At 57.6% G+C, this 22,290-nt stretch overlaps 6 protein-coding genes across 6 annotated transcripts; 3 read left to right on the top strand and 3 right to left on the bottom strand.

Annotated features, from left to right (window-relative positions):
- Window positions 1–70: 70 nt before the first annotated feature.
- Window positions 71–1,023, top strand: ColSpa_00818 (proteasome subunit beta type-1; the record flags this gene model as incomplete). The annotated part of the gene is made up of 4 exons (XM_049267030.1): window positions 71–99; window positions 241–275; window positions 380–620; window positions 708–1,023. 4 exons carry the CDS (start codon window positions 71–73, stop codon window positions 1,021–1,023), a joined length of 621 nt encoding a protein of 206 aa, XP_049122987.1.
- A 6,311-nt stretch (window positions 1,024–7,334) lies between these two features.
- Window positions 7,335–8,507, top strand: ColSpa_00819 (PHO85 cyclin-6; the record flags this gene model as incomplete). Its single annotated transcript, XM_049267031.1, has 2 exons — window positions 7,335–8,270; window positions 8,328–8,507. 2 exons carry the CDS (start codon window positions 7,335–7,337, stop codon window positions 8,505–8,507), a joined length of 1,116 nt encoding a protein of 371 aa, XP_049122988.1.
- A 1,329-nt stretch (window positions 8,508–9,836) lies between these two features.
- Window positions 9,837–10,305, bottom strand: ColSpa_00820 (uncharacterized protein; the record flags this gene model as incomplete). The annotated part of the gene is made up of 2 exons (XM_049267032.1): window positions 9,837–10,009; window positions 10,089–10,305. The coding sequence occupies 2 exons, from the start codon at window positions 10,303–10,305 to the stop codon at window positions 9,837–9,839; spliced, it is 390 nt and encodes a 129-aa protein (XP_049122989.1).
- An 865-nt stretch (window positions 10,306–11,170) lies between these two features.
- ColSpa_00821 (aspyridones efflux protein apdF) lies at window positions 11,171–12,755 on the bottom strand (the record flags this gene model as incomplete). The annotated part of the gene is made up of 4 exons (XM_049267033.1): window positions 11,171–11,338; window positions 11,392–11,830; window positions 11,893–12,102; window positions 12,268–12,755. 4 exons carry the CDS (start codon window positions 12,753–12,755, stop codon window positions 11,171–11,173), a joined length of 1,305 nt encoding a protein of 434 aa, XP_049122990.1.
- Window positions 12,756–15,059: 2,304 nt separating this feature from the next.
- On the top strand, window positions 15,060–16,130 carry ColSpa_00822 (homocysteine S-methyltransferase 1; the record flags this gene model as incomplete). The annotated part of the gene is made up of 1 exon (XM_049267034.1): window positions 15,060–16,130. The coding sequence occupies one exon, from the start codon at window positions 15,060–15,062 to the stop codon at window positions 16,128–16,130; it is 1,071 nt and encodes a 356-aa protein (XP_049122991.1).
- A 290-nt stretch (window positions 16,131–16,420) lies between these two features.
- On the bottom strand, window positions 16,421–17,458 carry ColSpa_00823 (uncharacterized protein; the record flags this gene model as incomplete). The annotated part of the gene is made up of 1 exon (XM_049267035.1): window positions 16,421–17,458. One exon carries the CDS (start codon window positions 17,456–17,458, stop codon window positions 16,421–16,423), a length of 1,038 nt encoding a protein of 345 aa, XP_049122992.1.
- Between the last annotated feature and the right edge of the window lie 4,832 nt (window positions 17,459–22,290).

Here is a 22,290-nt window from a genome sequence, read left to right on the forward strand (position 1 = left end):
GCACATGGGCACACAGCAGGGAGCATTGTCAGCTAACCTTTGCGGGCGGATAGACGGCATTCACGTCGACATGGAGAGATTAAAGAAGGGCGAGGTCAAGTGAGTGATGGCCCGGCATGTCTTGTCCTCTTGAAAGCCGAAGCTAATGACGTTCGCAGCCTCGGAACCTCGATGTAAGCTCTACCCCTCGGTGACCCGCCTTGCGAATCCCGTCTTCGACGCAACTGACACCCACGACAGTATGGCAGTCACCTTCAAGGACGGAGTTATTCTCGGTACGTCTTGCTCACCCCCCTCGATGCGATAGGCTGCGGCCGCCGAGCCAAAAGTTGGGTGCGCATATGCCGGGGACAATTGCTGACGTTCGACAACCATCCAGGTGCCGACTCCCGGACAACGACGGGCGCCTACATTGCCAACCGCGTCACCGACAAGCTCACACAAGTCCACGACACCATCTGGTGCTGCCGGTCAGGCTCCGCCGCCGATACCCAGGCCGTCGCCGACATTGTCCAGTACCAGCTGGGCCTGTATGCCATGCGCAACGGCAAGCCCCCGATGACGCAAACCGCTGCCGCCATCTTCCAAGAGGTCTGCTACGCCAACAAGGACCGCCTGACGTGAGTTTGCCCCGCCATCTCTCCCCTCTCCCCCTTGCTCTCCGGTTCCCGTGACTCTTGTCGACGTTTGCTAACATCTTCCTCAAGCGCCGGCCTCATCATTGCCGGCTGGGACGAGCGCCACGGCGGCCAGGTCTACTCGATCCCCCTCGGCGGCTCCCTACACAAGCAGTCATACGCCATTGGCGGTTCCGGCTCCACCTACATCTACGGATACTGCGACGAGCACTGGAAGGAGGGTATGGAGGAGAAGGATGCAGTCGAGTTCGTCAAGGGATCGCTCAAGGAGGCCATCAAGTGGGACGGCAGCTCCGGCGGTGTCATCCGCATGGTCGTCCTGACCGCCAAGGGCGCCCAGAGGCATCTGTACCTCCCCGACGAGGACTACACGGTGAAGCACTAGAGAGAGAGAGAATTTGTGTGTGAAGGGAAGAAGAGAGGGTCGGAGACGGCCCGTAGGGGAAGCAATGAGTCGCCCGGATGGCTCGCCGTCAAGGGGGCGACACATCACACAGGCTGGTCGCCATAAGTTACGGACGAGCCTCGAAGGGCATTCATGCCGAGGCGACGACACACCTTGGACTTGGCGAACGAACAGTGAATGTACAATGTACAATAAAATAGATGACCCGCAAGACGAGAAATTCCTGACAAAGAGCATGCGTGGGAGACGATCTCGTTGCTGCCCTCCCCTCGGCGAGATGTACCACGGTGAGATAAGGACCGACGGCTCGCGTGGTCAAGATGCGACAGGCGCTGCGCTGCGACGTGACGCCAGGCCCATGTGCCCGGAGCCCTGTCCCCGGTCCCGAACGACAAGCCGCCGGGCACGCGAGCGCTGCCACCCGTATGCACGATGCAGGGAGGAGGTGAAATAAGCGTCCGCCGCCGCCGTGTCCCCCAAACATGCCATGGCCTGGCTTGGGGAGCGAGGCAAACCTCGGATTCGGAGGCGGTGAAGGGGGAGGGGATCTAGCGCGGCTCGGCTCTGCGAGTGACGAGGAGCGGGAGCGAATCAGGGGCGGTGCGGGGAGGAGGAAGTGATCTTTCCGGGCCTTTGACGCAAAGTGTCTGCTCGTGGTCACGGTTCGCTGGGGGTGGAAGGGGAAAAAAAAAAAGAAAGAAAAAAAGTAACGTCCCAGGTGGCACGCCGGCCAGGAGCGCACGCCATCCGGGACCAAGATCTCACCAGTCTCTGGCCATCTGTTGACAAAGAGGCACTCCGCTCCTGGGGGCCAGGTATCTACCGGTACCTACTCTCAGTCAGGGCTGGTTGTCCATCATGGTTCGGAGCAACCATCTCGAAACTACGGCGAGGGTTGGGCAACCAACGAAGGCGCGGCCGATCGCATGCCACTGGGGCCCGTCGGTAACGATTTAGGACAAGCCATGGAACGGCGGTGGAGCGAAACGTGGGACGGGCTGTTGGAGATGCGGCGTGCCACGATGCCTCTAGCACCTATCGATTGCGCGGCAGGGCTTGCCCTATAGCATGAGTGGCTTCACTCTCTCTCTCTCTCGAGTGGGAGGGATTGCGGTGAAGGTACAGAGTAAGCTCGCACAACATACAGATTAGCAAGATTAGATTGGGGGTCCACATGTAAACTGCTAGAGTTGCACCCAAGGATCGAAGCCCTCGTGCCGGAGGGGAAGCCGGGCATTGGCCGGGTGCTATCCATGCCGGCCGGGGGTGATGGGGAAAGAAAGGGGGGCAGAGAGCATGGGGTCGATTGTAGTGGTTGGGACTTGGGGGTTTGCTAAAAGCTGGGCGCGGGATGGGTTGGACGGCTCGATGATGAAAGCTTGTTTTTTTTTTGTTGCCCCTTTTGGCCCGTTGGTAGCCAGTGATGAGGTCAGCGCGGAGGAGGATAGCGGGAGCGCAAGCTGCATGATTCGAGCGCGAGGCCAGTTCGGTGTGTGCCTCTTGGGCTGTGGCAGACGACAGACCAGAAAGGTTGCCCCCCCATTGCCGGTGATGCCACGAGCCGGTGGCCGTCTAGTTCGTCCAAAGTAGACGTCCGACTTGCGTCCTGATACACGGTTGTGATGGGCGCGGCGAGGGTTGCGCGGGTACCTGACGCGCATCCGGGACCGGGAGACGGGCTGACTCTAGTTCCCAACTCCCGAATAGACCGGCTGGCAAGCTTTCCCATCTGACCCGTGTCCTGTTTGCTGATGGGGAAGGCTGGGCGAGTTGCAACATCAAGCAGGACGGTAAAAGGGGGGAAAGATGGGGAAAGAGCGTGGCTGAATACAGCATACGAAGTCAGAAGACGATATTGCTTGATTTGGACGGAAGTGAGGTCCAGATTCGGCCGAGGGGCGGCGGTGCGGCAGGGGTGACTGGGGTAGAAGGTCGTACTGTACATAGAAGGCAATGCAAGTAAGTGGCCAGTGTGTTCTCGTGTGTTCGCTGTACGTAAACGCATCGTACCAGAGGACGCAAATAGGAGAAGCTTGTTAATTGTTCCGAGATCCATCTCGGCCATCGTGAATGTTGCATGCCGCAGTGTTTCGGTGGAGTATCTCGGATATTCAAAGGTGGCTTGCAAGTACTTGGCCTGTGGCCTGTGGCCATACCAATACCTAGCCGCATTGGCGGCAGGCAATTGGCGGATGGATTTACGATGCTCTGCTGGGCTGGGCGCTGTGAGAAAGGGAGGTGGCAGGGCGCCTGCTGGCGGGGAAGAAGCTGGAAACGCCAGGGTACGTACCTTATCCGATAACCTCCCCAAAGTCAAGGCTTCCCTGCCACGCTAAGATGACCCCTGCTCATCAAGCGTGTCTTATCAGCTTTATCGCTTATCGGCGCAGCCAGTGAGAGGGCGAGATGAACACACCCTCACCTCCCGGCGGGCGTGGATGGGTCGTCTCTGGCTATGGCTTCCGCGGCGTGCCAGCCAGCCCACTACCTACACCACCCAGTGGCCTGTTTTATTCCCGTGTTTCGTCGAAGCGCTGGGTCGGGTTGCTTTTTCGTACCAAGATAAACTAGATTTCTCGGTCTCTGAACCCTTGGATTCGGTATGTTGCAATCGCGCGTCCGCCTTGGAAATTGGACTGCAGCCCGTTACGATGTGTCGGGATGGCCGCTCGCGCATCTCCGGGACTTTACACTTTGGTGTCCCTTGTCGACCCCCCTCAGTCCCCGTAGTGTGGGTTATGGTTTTTCTATGCAGAGGTTCTGACTCTTTCGCTTGGACGTTCAGCGCGCCGTCAGCCTCAGTGAGGACGCGGAGGATGCAGGCCGCCGCACGGGTGTAGGTAGGCCTGGGGAAAGCAAAGCCCACGACCAGCGTCAGTCCGCATGTCCTCCGTTTGGGCAGCGTCGTGAACGTCCCGCGTTGGCAACAGAACGGGGAAACAAGGTCCAGGGTCGACGGGGTTGCGGCTTGGGAGGAGCGCAATCTAAGCAGCTTGATACATAGTATGTCCTTTCGAGAGCTCTGGCCCCAATAAGGATAAGAGGGTTGTTAAGAACCTCGGCGCGAAAGCCATAGTACGGAACTGCCAGTGTATTATGATATGTGCTATAGAGCACCGGTCGGGGACGCAACGAGGCTGTGCTGGATTCGGTTGGGCCCGCCTGCTGGGAACCGGGCGTCGTGAATGGGAAGAAGGCAGGCACGTAGGTCGTGGCAGAGACAGGGAACCGGGAGCGGGCTGCAGCCACTTTGGACTTGCAACGATGGCACGAGCAGATTCGGGAGGACGAGGAGGGAAAAAGGACCCTTGAATTTCGTGGGCGGAAGGTGTTGCTGTTGCGGGAGCTCTGAGTGGCTGGTGTGCTCGACGGGGACGGTTGACTAGCGCGTGTTTATGTCATCACATGTTTCGGGTGGCTCCTCACCTTTTTCGCCATCCCGCCACAAGACATGGGGGAGAGGGAGAGAGAAAGAGACAGCTCAGCAAAGGGCGATCAACATGACTAGATGCCATTCAGTCACTGACGGTCGTTGGTTTCAACCCACCGGGATACGCATGAAAGTCCAGGTATCCAGTAGCATCCGGTCGAGAGAGTCACAGACGACGCAGAGCAGAACGGCCGCAAGGCCAAAGCAACATCTGGAACACGTGAATGAAGAGCAGCTGGACGACGAGAACACGTTGACAGGGCAGTTTGCACCGCGGCGGGTGTCCTGCGCGTGCATCAGAGTCGCTGCACAGCACAGAAGCTCGAACCCGTCAGCGGCCACGGAAACAAACGGTCGTCTCGGTCCCTTGGAAACCAGTCGTGTTGACTTGCGTTTGTGCCGTCATCTGGCGGTGCGGCTGCACATCAACAGCAAGGTGCTTTACCCAGACGAGCCGTTTCGTGGACATCTTTTCGCCATCTACCTCATCCGTCTCCACCAGACCGCCAATCTCAAGCAGGGTCCCCTGAAGCCAGTCACTCCTCGCCTTGCTCACTTGCTCGTTCGCCCACTCATTCGCTCCAAGGCTCGAGCAACTCTGTCTGCTCGGAATGTACCATCCTCTCTCTACCGGGTGCACTTAACTCACCATCACTTCTCCCGCCGCCAACCACGACGACTCCACGCCGCCCACGCCAGATTCAAAGTCTAGAACAACAGACACCAGGCAGACGGCCCAGACGCGATCTCGCTTAGCAGTCAAGCAGTGCACCTAGAGCTTAGCAGTCACGCAGTGCAGGCATAGGTAAAAGTACTAGGTAGAAAACCACGCCCGGCCAGCCCACTTGGTTGGCGGGGTCCTGCTCTCGCCTGTGCACGCTGTTGCTCTCTTTTCTCGCGGTCGCAGAGTTCCAGCCCAGTCCATCGTTCGGTGCTCTCTCCACTGTGCTACTGGGTCACCACTCGACACAGGCCAACGGTGGTGCCTCTGTCAGTCTCTCGGGGCTCCAGGTACATACCTCGACCTGCCCTGTTCACTGCCCACCCCCCGTCCGCCGCTCCTGCTTGGCCCGCCCACGTCGCCGCGCCTTCCCCTCCATTCACCACGCCCACGTCCCTCTCACGCTGCTGCCCATCGGTGCCTTTCTGGCTTTTCCTCTCCTGCCATCTTCCCCATCCACTCCTGGACCTCCTCTACGTATTCATCCATCTTTCCGCCCTCCTCCTCCTCCTCTTCTTCCCCCCCACCGACTCTTCCTCCCCCAGTCTGCTTTTTCTGTTCTGGCCCTGTCTCGTCTTCCTCCAGACTTGACTTTCTACAAGGGGGCTTCTTTCTTCGTCGTCCTGCTCCCCGTTTCCCTCTCTTTCCTCTCTCCCGATACTTGGTACCTTTACTTTCCGGTACTCTATATCGCAGACGCTCTGCGAAACGGAACAGAAACAGCCTCTCGAGTCGCCGAGTCGGACGAGACCTGACCGACACCGTACTTTTCAACCCCCCGTCCGCCTCCTCCTCTATCCTGCTTCTCCTCGCACCCATCACCGCCTTCTCGACCTCCCTCCCGTCCTTGTTTGGCTCAGCGCGTCCCTGTGCCTCTCTTGCTCACCCTTCCGGCATTGGTCTCGACTGCCAATAACGCCCCCCTCTCGACCCGATTCGACCTAACCTACGCCAGCGCACTTAACACCCCGTTGCTTGTTTGCATCACCTCCGAGTAATTCCTCCGACTACACATTTCCCGAAACACTGTTGCTGCCCATCGCGTCGCAACTTCCGACTACCACTCCTTCGCCTACCAACAAACATCTATCGCTGTGTCGATAGCCCCTCTACCTATCTGTTGGACGACTTAGGTGAGTTGTTGGCACTGCTTGGTGCATTTGCGCATTCCTCTCTCTTCTTCTTGTCGGCTCCATCAGCATTCCCAACACGTGCCTATTCCCTCCATCTGTCCTGGTCGCCTCGAGACACGCATCTGTGACGTCGTTCGTACCTGCGCCTGGTGGTCAAAGTGGCAACAGCAGCCCTTTTTCCGAGGCTGAGCCACAACGTCGGGCATCAGCTTTGCCTGTTAGTGTGCCTCGTCACTCGTTGGTGCATTCCCATTGCTCGCCTGCTTTGCCGGACCTGGTGCTGCTGCGCCGGCGCAATCCTCAGTAACGAGGTCCGAGTTGGCTACAACGCGGATAAGGCTTTGCTCCAGGCCATCATCCTCGCCTCAGGAGATGGGCATTGGACAAGCAACCTAGTCAGACGAGTCTCGCTCGCGCAATCGTGGCAGGCTTCGTCGCTGCTGCGAAAGCCTCTAGGTCTCAGGGTCGTCACGTAACAACCTGGCTTGCCGACATCAACGTGCGGCACACAGTCGTCTTCCCCCATGTTTTCCCATCTTGGACCCGCCGCTTCCTTTCGCCCACGACTTGCAAAACTCGACTTGGACATTTGCTAACTGAACCTTTGTTTCCCGCAGTTGCCGCTTCCAACCCTCATAATTGTAATACGGTCATTCTTTTACTTTGGGCATAATACGATGCTATGGCAGCTGTGATCGGTGACTTCGTCTCTGATCCCTCCCATTTCCACACTATGATTGCCTCGTCCGGCATTCCACACCAGCATTCGCACGATTCCCGTTATCGATCTGCCAGTCGATCAAGAGACGTGCCCGCACATCACTCCTCTGCAAGCCCTAGATACCAGCATCCTACCAGTACTACGCCTACGCGCCAAAAGCGATCCGACTGGGACTCTACCGAGAAGCAAGCGTCGCCTAGCGGAGGAGCGTCTCGCTTCCCCTCGCCTCCTTCATCTTCGTCCCCTACCCGAGCGAGGCCTCAGCATGCCGATAGCCCCGCATACATGGCAACTGACTCTCGTGACACCGGCCATGCTGTTTCCGCTTTGGCCACGGAGGCCCCTTCGGCGTTGAGCCAGCAGCAGCAGCAACCGTCACCTGCGTCCGACGGCAACGGCGCGACCGGCGTCCCAATCTCATACCCCCTCTCCGATACCTTGTCCCCACGCCAGCAGCCTAAGGGCCAGACGATTCACGTGCGCGATTTAGCCCATATCCAGAGCCTCGCCAAGGCAGACCTTCTATCTGGCAACGGTCCTGGGATACTCAACGACCCGCCTCTGCAGGCGATGAAGTACGAGATTAGTGCCATGCCCATTGGCGACATCATCGAGATGGTCGCTGCTCTACTCACCAAGATCACAACCACCAACGATTTGCAGCACGATGCTATGCAACGCAACGTCGCGCACCAGCAGCAGGCGAGCCAGAACAACGAGTCAGGAAACGGCTCGCAGATGAGCCCTTTGAGCACGTCGGTGCTGGCGTTCCACGGCAAGAACATCCCTGCCATCACCATTCTCAGCTACCTGTCCCGAATCCACAAGTACTGTCCCACCACGTACGAAGTCTTTCTGAGCTTGTTGGTCTACTTTGACCGCATGACGGAACGTGTCAACGAAATGGTTGTCAAGCATGAGGAGGCACGGAGAGTTTCCACTTCACAGCCAACACCCAAAACGCAGTCGGCCGATGTGGATATGCGAGACGACGACGACGAGAGTGACTCGGACCTCGCGGACGACGACGATATGGACGAGAAGAGTACCAAGCCTACCGAGAGCACTGGGAGCATCGTGCCTCAGCCCACACCTCCGGGCGCTCCCGCGACGTACTTCGTGGTTGACAGCTTCAACATCCACCGACTGATTATCGCGGGAGTGACCTGCGCGAGTAAATTCTTCTCAGATGTCTTCTATACTAATTCCAGATACGCTAAGGTACGTTGATGCTGCTCCCTCCTCGGCAGAAGTAACAGGCGCTAACCAGACCTTCAGGTCGGCGGACTTCCATTGGCGGAACTGAACCATCTCGAATTGCAGTTTCTCCTTTTGAATGACTTCCGGCTTGCAGTCCCCGTTGAGGACCTAGAGGCTTACGGCACCATGTTGGTGGAGTTTTACGCACGGGAAGTGGTGGCACAGCGATCACGTCCTGCTGTCGGCGGCGATTCCTAAACCACATTTTCTTTTTGCAATATTACAAGATTGATACCCTGATATACATCAAGCTTGGGGGACGGTCTACCGGAGCCATCGATACTAGCATTGGATCCGAGCAGCATCGGTTAGAACACGTTGGTCTCGCTTTGCGTTCATGACCGTAAGAGGAATATTGGACAAGTTTCGAACGGCGCGGTACCGAAGAAGTCTCGAAGTAACGTACGTACTCATGCGGCGGACGACGTGAGCCTGTCTTCGATCGATATACAGTATAGCGCCAGAGGAGCATTGCACCGGGGACGCACGAGGAGCTGGTATGGTTTTACAAGGACTTGATACCCGGATAGATGTGTCGGGTTCACTGGGGGGTTTGATGCCTGGGAGAATATAGCAGTGCAGCATGTGGCGGATTCGGCGCATGGGAAGGGCGACCTCATCCATGTGTCGGGCACGCTGTACTCAGGGCCTTTTGCGCGCATCTACGGAACGACTATCAGCAAGAAGAGAAAGGAACGCAGGTATATTTGAGGTGGGCTGGGTCTGGATTAAGTTACACGTTGCGTTACGTTCTAGACTTTTGCGCATGCATGATTGGGACGAGGCGTATGGTGTTCCGAGATTGACATAGATGGCGAGCATAATGATATGTCCCGAATACGTGATTTCAACTCTATGGACGATTTGTTTGTACGAGAGCGATGCGACCAGTGACAGTAGTAACGTACGGCTGACAAGTATTCGGACGCTTTGGGTGGGGGTTGCTGAAATCTACGGATCCCGGTTAGGCACAGCCAGCGGCCGAGGGCGTTGTTGGTTTGCATGTCAGCTATGCCAGCTTGGAGTGCGTACGTGATGGGTGGATGGAATGGTTATCGACGGACCCGAATGAGTCTCGCCCAATGTCCATCCACCCGGCGTGTTGCCAGAGCTGCCAGAAGGGGGCCTTTGGGTGGGTTAAGAATGCAGTGCTCATGCAACAAGCGGCGAGTTACGGTATTATAACTCGAGCACACCACTTTTAGCGTCGCACGAACCAGGCCAAAAGGGGCCCATGTTTCTGGGGTACGTTATTACAACGAGGTATCGTGAAGGCTTCACTCTTTCTAGGTCAAGGAAAATCAGCTAGTTTCTTAGCTAAATCTAGTTTATTAGAGAAAGAAATAAGCTTATAGGTATAAGATAAGGCTAATATAGAAGTTAGCCCTAAGGCTAGTCTCTCATAAGATGACCCCATCAGCTTTTGCTTCTCTACAACCCCAACAACTCCTGACCCTGTCCGAATTGGACTTGCGCGCCTATTTTGGCGCCCATAAAGATGGATGGCGGCAACGCTTCCCCACCCGCCTACTCGGTAACCTCGGGCATGTGGCAGACCACCTCGACGTTGTTCCCCGAGGGGTCAATGACGAAGGCGCCGTAGTAGTTGGGGTGATACTGCGGCCGCAGCCCCGGCGCGCCGTTGTCCTTGGCCCCGGCCGCGATGGCGGCCTTGTGGAACTCGTCGACTGCCTTGCGGTCTGCGTCACGCCGCCCCCCCGTGTCAGCATGTGCCCGTCTCCGTCAACGCCGGCCGGGGCCTGGAGACGCAGGACTTACTCTCGGCCTTGAAGCCCAAGTGGAGCGGGATGTTGGCCTTGTCGACGCTGTGGCAGGCGATCCAGAAGTCGGGGCGCTGGACGCCGAGGCCGCAGGCGTACTCATTGGGCTCGACAAACTTTTTAAAGCCGACGGGGGCCAGCGCGGTGAGGTACCAGTCGACCGTCTCCTTGTAGATGGAGGCGGGGACGAAGAGGCCGACGTGGTCGATGGACATGTTGGTGGTTTTTTTTCTTGGTATATGGCAAGGTAGGCAGGCGAGTTGCTGAGTTTGAGCTGATTCTCTGGCGAGCTCGATGTGATGAGGGGTTCAAAGGGAGAGGGACTAGCGGGGGTATTTTGTACACGACACGGCGTCCAGCTCAAGATTGTCGTCGCGCGTCGGTCAGCAGTAAAGGAAAGTTCCGTCAGGGAGACGAGGCGCGAAGGAGGCGCGACGGCACGTGCATGGGGAAGAGGAACGAGGGGGTCGCCGCAAGCGGCCGTTTGGCTTTAGGTCTGAATGACGCTGCGGCGTGACTCAGATGGGACCCTGATCGACAACAAGGGGCTTGAGGCGCGGGATTGTGTGTTCCGGGTGGTTTAGCATGGAGGCAGTGGCATTTGAATGAGCTTGCGGCTTTGCGTCCCCGAGTTGAAAGGCCGGGGGGCTGTGGGTTGAATCACTCGGGGGTCGGGACGCCAAGTCTACCGAGTAGGCAGCAGCCGCTCCGATTGATGTGTCTCTGCATGGTAGAGTGGATCATGCGGGGGATAAGTGCAGGGTACAAAGTTTAGGTTGAGACGCCATTAAAATTCACTGTTGCCTGCCGAATTGTGGTATGACACCGTGAGTCTGGAAGGAATCCCTCGGGCTCGGGCTCGGTGCTATATCATGGATTGTCCCTTGCCTCGCAAGCCCGTCGGCCGGTCTCCGGTGTTTACAACACTATTCATCCGATTCGTACTTTCGAAGGGGGATTGTCTTGCTTGTCGGGTATGCAGCTTGCAGTACTCGAGAACATGAACTCCTTTTGTGCTCCGGCGTGCCTTCTAATGATCGACCAGTCCTCGCCTTTGGTAATCCGCGTATAACCGCTGTCTCAAATCCTCGCCAGGATGCTGTGGTTTATCCGGAACCTGACCAGTGCGACCAGCCCTGCTGCCGCCAGTGACAACGACCCAGCGTAGAACATGGCAGGGCGGTATGCCTGGAGGCCATTCTCCGCGCCTCCGTATGCCTCGAGGAGGTAGCCAGCAATCGGGGAGCCCTAGCCATCCCATTAGCTTCTCTAGGCCTGTCTTGAGGCGGAACAAAACTCACCATGAGATAACCCCCAGCCCAGCCGGTGACAATCATGCTCATCGCGACCGACACCCTCGCAGACCCGAACACGTTCCCTACCACTGTGGGCATGGTCGAGAAGAAGCCGCCGTTGGAGATGCCGTTGACGATGACGAAGACAATCATGGGCGCCAGCGTCGTCGACGCGGGCCAGATGGCCAGCATGCTGACGGCCGTCAGCGCCAGTGAGACGCAGAGCACGTTGAGCGCGCCGAAGGTGTCGCAGAGGGCACCGCAGCAGATGCGGCCGACGGCCGAGGAGAAGTTGAAGCCCGCGACCAGGCCGGCGCCCGTCGAGGACGACAAGCCAATGGACTTGGAATAGAGGGGCAGGAAGAAGGGCGGGACGAAGAGGGGGAATGTGCCGACGGCGCCGGCGAGGAAGATGACGAGGAAGGTGAAGGATTTGAAGAGACGCCTGTTGGCTGGTGAGTTGCTGTACGCTTGGGGACGAGAGCTTGGTATGACTGCGTGACGTACCATTCAACAAACCCTGAGCTTCGGACGGGAACACGCTCTTTGATGAGCCAGGCGGCGGGGAGACCGGTGGCCAGGGTGACGAGGGCAAGGACGCGGTACGTCCACGCTGAGCCCAGGCGGTTGAGGAGGGCGTCCAAGGCAAAGCTATTGACTGCGCCGCCGAGACCGCCACCGGCGAATACGATGCCGTTGGCCAGGCCGCGCTTGCGGCTAAAGTACTGTGCTGGAATCACGGAGATGATCTACCTTTGTCAGTTGGTTGTGCGCTGGAAACGACAGCATAGGATTAACGGTCGAGACTCACCGAGAAACACAAGCTAGATGAGTGCTGTCAGCGCAAAGATCTTGCATCACAAGGTTGTGGCTTGGACTCACCTCATGCCCAGCCCCATGATGACGCCGCTCGTCGCAAACATGGCACCCACGTTCTTCACCGCGAAGCTGCTGAGCAGCTCACTCAAGCCCAGCAGCGCGATCCCCAGCAATCCTGTTTTGCGCGGGCCAATGCGCCTCATAACACGCGAGTTGACGATGGCCAGCGCCGAAATCAGCGCAACAGCGAGGGAGCCCACAAAGGAGAGCACGGCGGGAGTCGCGAGGCCGTCGTCGATGAGAGCGCTCTGGATCACGCCCCACGAGTACGAGGTGCCGATGATCCACCAGGCGACGATGAAGCAGCCCGTGACGACAACCCAGCCGTAGCCACCCTCGGGCATGGCTGAGTCGGCCTCGCGCGAGGCGCGGAGGATCGGATCGCCGTCTTCGGCGGGCTGGGTTGGTGGAATGGGGTATTGTTTGAGGGAGACTGAGGCCGGGAGGGGATGGAGCTCGATGCCGGACGTCGAGGCCGAGGCGGTGGCCATTGTCGTCGTTGTTGTGGCCATGTCGTGATCGTCGTTTGGTTCAGCTGCGTCTTTCTGGTATTCGGTCTCAGGACCCAAGGCAATTCAATACAGTTATTTTCCTTTTTTCCCCTTTTTTGGTCATGTGTGTCGACGGCAAGTGACTCGACAGCGATGGGAGGGAGAAAACGGGTTCCCATCGGACCCACAAACGCCTATCGCGCCCTTCCGTTGACAAGTTCAGGCAAGCTCCGTCATTCACACACTAGCGCCGGGCTCGGTGGAGGGGCCCGGGGTTCTTGGCATGGCCCCGCCTTGTGCCGATGGATTACCCGCATTCCGGGATGCCGGGCTGATTGTTCCCGGGACGGTGATGTTCCTGCGGCATACTCCAGCTCAGCGCCGTGGATGTTCCAAAGTCAAGGATTTGCAGCGAGGGTGTTGCGTTCGGGTAATTCCGACCAGCTTTCTCTATGCTGAGAAACTTTGCGAGTTGAAAACAGCCATTCTGTCGTTCACGGGTGTCCTCGTCCCTCGCCAATCCCACGGGCGTTGCCTGTAAAGAGCTCGGCATCGGCCGATCCTTTACACGGCGGACCGACGTTTGCGGGATGACGACGGCGGGACGGCGGCGGGGTCCTTGAGTTCGTCGCCAATTAGAGTTAAACGACGTTGCATCAGCCCAAAACGCAGCCCCGTCCCATTCCGCTCGGAAGCTGGCCGGGGGAGGGAGGGCACGGAGGACCCCTGCCACGACAGGAGCGGGAGCTAAAGCAACCATACCTAAGTGAGCTGTTCAACAAGCTCTCGTTCGGAACTCGACGACGACGACGACAGTCGAGACATTGTTTGGACTTTGCACGAATGGGGCCCATAAAGAATGGGCTCGAATGACTCAGTCTTGCGTGCTCGAGGGAAGAGGGAGACTGGGTCTTGCTCCGCGCGAGCCACCGGTCTTCTCGAAGCACCAATGGGCCTCCCCGACCCCTCGTATCTGCTTGGTTAGCTGAAATAACGCATCTCGTCCACTATTCTTTCTCAGAGATGGAGTGGCATGAGAATCCTCGAGAGGAGAAAGCGCACCCCGCGAAGAACATTGATTGCCACGTTGGAGAAATCCCTTGGTGAGATTACGAGCGAGCATGAGGCAGCAGGAATGCGTCCCGAGTGCAATTGGAATGTGGAATATGCATGTTCTGCACCTCGTACATCATGTTACCCCAGATCATTATGGGATGACGGAAGCTTAACTTCGGCGCGCTGTGCTATTAGACAGCATCTCATGTTGAGCATCTCATGTTGAGCATCTCATTTTGAGCATCTCTCTGAAGGCACTCACTCACAGCTAAGCGAATGAAACCTTCCTCCATCTCCCTCTCTCTAAAGGGCACCTACTGCACTGTTCTTGACTGACCCGTTCTTGTTGTGTCAGAGGTGAAATTGGGGATACGGGTATGCTCATCCGAGCAGGTCGCATTCCGTCTTGGCACCGGCAGGCGCGGTTGGGAGGGAGGGAACCCATCAGCCCAGCCTGGCAGAGCAAGCACTCGCTCTCTCCTCCCATGCGATCGATGCTCACGATACAGCGGCAGGTCTCACCTTCCAAACAAACTCCCATCAACGGGTGCGTCCCTCCTTCCCCGTCGGAGGTGTGGCCTGTTTCCTCGCCCCGTGACGTAGGCATCGCCTTCTCGCAGGTTCTTTGGCTCGTTGGACGCTGGATTGGAAGACACGGGAAGGAAGGGGGGCTTGGGGAGGAGGAAGGTGCATTGATGCAGACAAACGGAAGCTGATGCCGCTTGTTTCTTGGCAGATGGAAAACGGGCGTGTTTCCTTAGTCATCAGGGAAGTCGTCGTAATGCTTTCCCAAATTTTTCCACCAGGGTGGAACCCCCTCCCCGTCCCTTCCCTCCAAGCGGACCAAGGCTCGCCGGTAACTGGTTGTGCTGCGTCGCTGCCGCTGCTGCTTTTGTCTGGCCTCGCTTCTTCCTCCGCTCCCGAGCTCCTCGCCCTCTCCCTCCCTCCCTCTCTCCATCCCCCCCCCCCCCCAAAAAAAAGGACCCAAGACCAATTCTCCTCCCAAGACCCGACAAAGACCCAAGACTTTCCTCTCCCCCCTCCCAAGACTTCCAACGCCCGCCGCGCGTCCGTCTCTCAACTCATCTCATATTGGCCGTATCTCCCCGTCCTGCCAGAACTCAAATTCTATTCTGGGTTGGGAAGCCTGGCCTTATCAGAAATCCCTTACCGGTCCGAACCTTTCTTGCGCATTTCACTCGGCCTTCCTCTTACCTGGGTTTTCGTATTGCTACTACATTAACAAAAATGGGCGCCGCCACCGAGGAGCAGCACCCCGGCGTCCTTATTCTCGATGGAGGCCTCGGCACCTCGCTCGAGGACAAGTACGGTGTCAAGTTCGAGTCTGCCACCACGCCTCTCTGGTCTACTCATCTTCTTGTTGACGGCCAGGATACCTTGCTTGCCTGTCAAAGAGACTTCGGCCACGTGCCCGTCGATATTATTCTCACTGCCACCTACCAGCTGTCCATACATGGCTTCGCCAACACCCGCACTGCCAAGTATCCCAATGGTATCGACCGGGCCACAATCGGTAACTTTATCCAGGACGCCATCCGCATTTCTCATGAAGCCGGACGCGCTCAAGGCAGTAAGACGGCTCTCAGCATCGGTCCCTATGGCGCCTGCATGATTCCCGGACAAGAGTACAGCGGTGCCTATGACGCCGAGCACGACTCGCTCGAGAAGCTGCGCGACTGGCATCTGGAACGCCTGCAGCTGTTCAAGGACGCTGGTGCCTTCGCCCCTTCCATTAGCTATGTCGCCGTTGAGACCATCCCCCGTGCCGATGAGATCAAGGCTGTGAGGCAAGCCCTCGACAAGAGTGGCGTCCTTGCGACCCAGGATCCCATCCCGTTCTGGATCGCCTCCCTCTTCCCGCGCGAGGACGAGTGCCTGCCGGACGGTTCATCCATCAAGCAGGCTGTGGTGGCCATGCTCAGCCCCGAGATTGCCACAAGTCGTCCATGGGGCATCGGCATCAACTGCACCAAGGTTTGGAAATTGGAGTCCCTGGTCAAGAGCTACGAGTTGGCTGTCCAGGAGCTCATCGAGGTCGGCGCCATCGCCGAGGCCCCGGCCCTAGTCCTCTACCCGGATGGCACCAACGGTGAAGTTTACAACACGACGACTCAGAAATGGGAACTCCCCGAGGGATCAAACCACCCTGCTACGTCGTGGGAAGCGCAGCTCTCCCAGGTGGTTGCTAACGCTGAGTCTCGAGGACTGTGGAAACAGATAGTCGTGGGTGGATGCTGCAAAGCAAGCCATTCTGATATTGCCCGGCTCCGGACCGCGGTGGAAGGCCTATCTCGCTAAAGACAATTCAAGAAAGAGAAAAAAAAAAGCCCGATTATCTCTGGATCGGCTCCGGCCTCCGGTACCGTACCGAACATATCCGGCCCCGAGACCGACCGCCTCCGAATTGGATGTACCGCACCATGCACCATGCACCATGCTCCGTTGGAAAGAAACCCCCCGTTCCAAGAAAAGCCATCTATCCGGTGGTATCGCTGCCCAATGCAAAAGAGAGGTCTGCCCCCTCATGGCCAGTACGGCCAAGCCAAAGCCAAAAATTTATTCATGTCATCATCCAAGTTTCCTTTTGTTCATTTTTTCCAGCCTCGTCTTGTTGCCGTCGCCTGGGCTTTCCAGTCGTCGAAGCGTTTCTGTCTCTTTTGCTGTTCTTTTTCGTTCCAGGCCGCGATCGGCTGTATGGGTAACCTGTCGAGCATGTCGTCCAGGTCGAAGTAGCGTCGTGGCTCGCCGTTGACGCGGATCTCGATGCTCCCAATACCTTCATAGAGGACGGCGCCGAAGTCGGCCCAGTCCCTGTACATGGATAGGAGACCGCCAATCTGGCAGCACATGAAGAAAGCAAGCTTCTCGGCTGGTATAAGGCTCTCCTTGCCTTCTGGCGGACAGGGCCAAGTGATCCCTCTGCGCTCGCGCTTCTCTGCGTCCATAACCATGGTGGTAAATCTTTCAAACATGTCATGTGCCGGCGGCCGCCGCGCACCGCCGGACACGAGACGGTCGTGCTTCTCTTCAGGCGGCGGCGGGAGAACGTCCAGCACCAACTTCTTGATAGTGAAGTTTGACGGGTCGGCGACGACACTGCTGAATGCGGTCGGGCCGTATCGCAGGTACCCGGAGAGCATGGCGTAAAAGTTCCAGACGATGAAGGGCGGACCGCCATCGCCGCCACGGAACTGTTCCTCGTTTTTCCAGTCGGGATTGACGTCGGGGGGGGGATCGAAAATGCGGAATTGGACGTGGACACTGTCTGCATGGCGGGTCGATCTTGGCACAGCGAGCCAAGTCGGCCACAAGCCACACTCTTTGACATACATGACATCGAGTCGGCAATGAGTTCCTTTTGACGCAAGCAGCTTCTTCGCCTCGTAGTGCAGTTGGTGATTGACGAGGAGGATTGCGTTGTTGGGGGAGCCTGAAGGCGGAGCGCGGATCTGTTTCTCGACCCAAATGTCGTGCCCATCGAAAAAACCTTTGCCCTTGTACTCGCGCCTCTTGCGGTCCTGGCTGACTGAGGGATTGAGAGGTGGTGGACGATCGGGCAAGAAAACGACCTCGTCGAGTATCAGGTCGCGAATCTCCCTCGGGATGCTGAGCAATCCGATAGCCATTGTTGGTATTGCGAGCAATGTGTGCAGAGGACGGGAAAGGTTGTGCACTGCACATACACTCAGAAAAATACGCCGGGTGAGTGTCGCACAGAGAGGGAGGGGGGGGGGGGGGGGGGGAGGGTGGAGGGACTGCTGGGGTGGGCGGCCAGACGACAATCGACAAATCGATGGACGGACGACAGACAACGGGTGGCAGTGGCGGACAGCACTATTACAGCAGTGAAAAGGCGGGAGCCCGTCGAGTCGTGGGAGGGCGAAATTTTAGTCCGGAAAGCGAAATGGCGACCAAGCACCACAGAAAGTCGGGGTTTCGATTCGAGCTTCGAGTGAGGCGCAGCAACGCAGCTCGCAGCGGCAGCGGAGTCGGCCCTCTGACCAACGACGTCATTCAACTGGTGAGGAGGCGGGCCAGTAGCAGCTGCTGCAGCAGTCGCATTTGAGGGGGATGAGTCCGGCAGCGGCAAGCAACTGAAAATAAAATAATAAAATAAAAATGGGTAAGTGTTTCTACGACAAAAAACTCAAACAGTAAGCCGGGGAGACAAGCACGAGGGAAAACGGAATGAGGAGATGGGTAGATGGAGGGGGATTCGACCGGTGCACGATGCTGCCATCCCATTCATCTGGGGGGCGCATCGGATAAATGGCACCGCGAGATGCGCCACCGAGGAAACACAAGGGGAAGGATTTTGACTTTTTAGGCTCGATTCGAGGGCGAGGGCGAGGGCGAGGAGGACAGCACGGGATGGGATGGGGAGTAAGTATGGGTTAGGGATTGGGGGTGAATTGGGGATGCACACGAGTGTTGCGTGGTGCGTGTGTGCGCATGTGGCTGCGTGTCTGCGCCTGGGTGCTGGATGCCGGTGCTATATGCTTGGTTTGCTTGGAGACTGGTCTGGAACTCGAATTGCAATGGATTCCATGCCCATGCGAAGACGACGACGAGCACGCGGCATAACACGCAGCATTGACCAACGGACAGATTTAGAAGCGGTGGCCCGTGGCGCGGAACAAGAGGCTTCGTCAATGTCTCCTGTCAATGTTCTCCAGGCCTCGGGACCAGAAAAAGTAGTGCTACTCCATATCAGTCATCAAAGCATCAACCAGAATCAAGTCATCAAAGAAACTACGGGTTGTGCGTGCGGGCGTTTCTGCGGTGTGGGCGAGCGCAGTGCTTTACTGGAGTGCTTTGCGCCCCCGCCGTTTCTAGTAGGTAAGAAGAGAAGAAAGAAACACCAAAAATGGACAGACCAACTAGGCCGAGGGGATGACAAGCCAGTCCAGGCCAGTCCAGTACGGTGCCGATTTTCTGCGGTGTCTTGCTGGCCACTCGTTGGCTGCGTCTGGCTGCGCCCTCCGTCGGGTCTCGCTCCGGGGGGTTGGCTTGGGTCGTGTATGGTATGTATTTATGTATGTAAGCACGCAGTGAGGTGTCGTAACTGCACACGTCCGCGCGTGGTGCAGCTGCCAGTGTACAATGCAGCGCCGTGTGCAAATCAGCAGTGCCAAAAACAACATCCTCCTCCTCTGAGTGGTGCGAGAGTGTGCGCCCGGGGGGGGGGGATCCAGTGGTGGCAGAGCAAAGAGTCTCTCGTCCGTCTTGGGGTTCTGGTTTCTGGGTAAAAACTATGGTAGTAGTACCCTTTTCGGGGCTGGTTTCTTCTGGGCATTGTCTGTCCTGCCTGTCGGGTCCATCCCCTCACTCACGCGAGCATGCGGCGGGGGTGTTCCCCTTCGCTTCAGCCTGTCGTCTGCGTCTACGTCCTGTCATCTTACGGTACCGATATCCTTGAAAGACACATATTGCGCGTTTCCCATATGGAGGGGGATTGAACCCCTACCCAGCAGGTTTCTCTGCAGCTCTCTGCCTCTCTCTCTCTGCCTTTATTCCTCTTAGCTTGGCCGGGGGGCTCAGAAAACAGGTAGGTGCCGCGGTATTTTTTATACTAGGCGTGCGTGCGTGCATCGGCTTGCCGTAAGGGACCAGGGCAATCGTGGAGAAGAGTGGGAGCAAGGGGGGGAAGGTTCAACGGGAGGTGGACTTGAGGACATGAACAGTGAAGGTGAGCGCGAAGCCAGGATGGGCCATGGTGAGCCTGGAGGCCGCCTGCTGGGCCTTCTGGGCGCGTGATGGGATCGGCACTAGCCCAGCCTTTTTTCCCCCCTTTCTGCGCTCGTTTTCGAGGATGAGGGAGGGAGTGAGCTGCCAACATCAGACATGTCGATTAACAGCGCATAGTGAGCAGCCGGGTGGGGGAGGCGAGGACTTCGTTCTCTCCTTTGTTCGGCGCCGGCCCTGACTCTCTTTCTCACTCACTCGCTCACTCACTCGCTCACTCACTCATCCGCTGGCCCAACTCGGCTCTGACTGCCCGTTCAGTTGTATGGCACAGCCCTGACGCCCCCGACGGGTAAGGGGACAGCCAGCCTAGGCCGGCATTGGATTGCGGTGATTTGGGATTGAATTCGCAGATCGCTAGGCGAAGTAGACCACTTTTGGACCAGACATGCGCAGAGCCCGTTTGTATGTTGATTTTTCTTCGGAATGACTAAAAGCATCACCGAGCAGAGAGAGGGGGCAGGTGGCAGTGTAAGTACGTACAAGTTTTGGGGTGCGGCCTATGTAGAGGGAGGGCAGAGTGAGTAAGAGAGTGAGAGAGGGATATTCTGATGCGTCGAATGCACGTCACGATACTTTCCCTTAGGTAGACAGGTAGTATACATCGAGCCAAGCACGATGCCAAAAGGGGAGCACGAGACGGGCCCAGGTGTGAGCAGGAGCGAGCCGACTATTGTACAAAGCGGGACGGCTTTTTTTTTTCGCTGACGAGGCGCTGGCGAACAAAAGGACAACTTTTGAGTCTTGGAGTCATCATGAGACAACACTGGCGGAGGCCGCGTCTGGACCTGGCTGACTGTTTTCTTCGAGGTTGGAGAAACGGCCTGTGAGTATGCATTGGAGGGGGAACCGCCGACCGCCTGGTGAAGGTTTTTTGGGGGGGAAGATATGGTGCCGGTGGCTGTGGAGTCGCACAAAGGAAAATCTGAGCGAAATACAGTTAGTAGTTTCGAGGCGGGGGTCGGATGGGTTCAAGGGTCATATTGGCTATACTCGGTAAACAACAGTTGCGCGAGAAAAAGGCGCATGGCAACAGCAACGACGACGAGAGCGAGTATCTCTCCGATTGGTACTCTGTAGAAGGGCAGGCAGCGGGTTGAGTCCGTTCCAGGCAAGGGGAGAAAGAGAGAGAGGATAGGATAGGATAGAGAGTGACTGAACGCGGACATGGGCATGGCTGTGGGATTCGGTATGCGACTCGCGCGGCCTCTCTGCTCTTCTCCCCCAGCTCCTCTTGCGGCAGATGCAGATGCAGATGCTGCAGCGCTTACAGCAGTGAATGGTGGTGGTGAAGCAAGAAGCCAGGGCAGCTGTGAAGGGCACGCAGCGGTCTTGATGTGGGAATCCCGGACGGCCCCCGCTAGCTGCTTGTAGCAAACCGAGATATGCTCCTCTCTCCACATTGCAGCGGTGAATGTCTCCGGCGGCAGCAGAGGAAAATGGTTATTGAAGGGGAGGTGGACTGACTGGGAGCCAGCGACAGAGACCCGGGTTGTGGCAGTGCCAGCCATCAGTTAGGCCAGACAGAGAGCCCTCGGGCATCTTTGTTTCTCTACGGCGCGTGGCTGCAGTGTCGTGCCGCCGTACAATCTGCGAGTCAACACACCACCTAGCGCCCCCTTCGTGCGTCTAAGACGGCGGCAGGCGGGCGGCGCAGACGGACGGGGAGGGGGAGGGGGAGGGGGAGGGGGGAAGAGTCAAGAAATCCCCAACCCGTCATCTTGTCTGGTTTTCTCCAGGCTCCTTACAGGCTGGAGCTTGAAGCTTGGGAGCTTAGAGCTTGATCCTGGGGCCGAGCTAGGGTTTGAAAAAAGGTCCTTGGATGGATCGATGGATCGATGGGTCAGCCAGTAGACGGACGCATGGGATGCAGGAGACCGGTGCAGGGCTGGATAGGAGGGAGACGTGTGAGTGGTAATGGGAGACGGCTGCGGTGCGAGAGGAACGAAGGAAGGGAGGGGCGTGGACGAGGGAGGGTTAGGGGAGCTCTCTCTCACTCACTCACTCACTCACTCACTCACTCACTCTGTGTGCGTGTTGGATGGGGGGGAGCAGCAGGAAACACGACTTGGACGCTTATGGGAGACTTTCATCTTCGTCACTCATATACTTCTCACAAGGACCAACCAACTGGGCAACCTGAACTTCCGCAAGTGGCTCTGCACCACCCATCTCCACATTCACATTTCACATCACCCCCCCCCCATCCCCATGCCCGTCCCATGCCATGCCACGCCGTACCTAGGCCGCCGAGGGACGGGTATCGAGCCTAGGGGCCGCAGCACGGGGCAGGATGCGCCAAAACCTTGATTGGTTGTCACTGGCCAAGTCACCAGGAGAGCCTCCTCGCCGCCAAGAGATACTTGGATATCCAACTCTCTCGACTTCACCGGCGTGTAATTCCCCATCAAGGCCGCCCTCGCTTTCTATGAGCGATTTATCCCCCTCAATACTTTGCCCTTTGCTTGCCCTTTGCAATAGCATGTCCATTACTCTCGTCTTTTTTCTTCCCAAACGCCCCCCATCGCGCGCAACCGAGCCAGCCAGCCTCCTTCGTGCGGCCGCACCCAACGTTGTTTTCTGCGACACGCTCTCTTCGCCCCCCCTCTGACTCTCTCACTCTCCTCCTCTCTTTGCCCTGGGCCTTGCCAGAAATTTCCCTTTGGCCTGCTTGCAATTTCAAAACAGTCCGATCTGCTTTTGCCCAGCCTGG

Source organism: Colletotrichum spaethianum (genome assembly GCF_022836535.1).
Source record: "Colletotrichum spaethianum MAFF 239500 DNA, contig01, whole genome shotgun sequence".
NCBI classification, from domain to species: Eukaryota; Fungi; Ascomycota; class Sordariomycetes; order Glomerellales; family Glomerellaceae; genus Colletotrichum; species Colletotrichum spaethianum.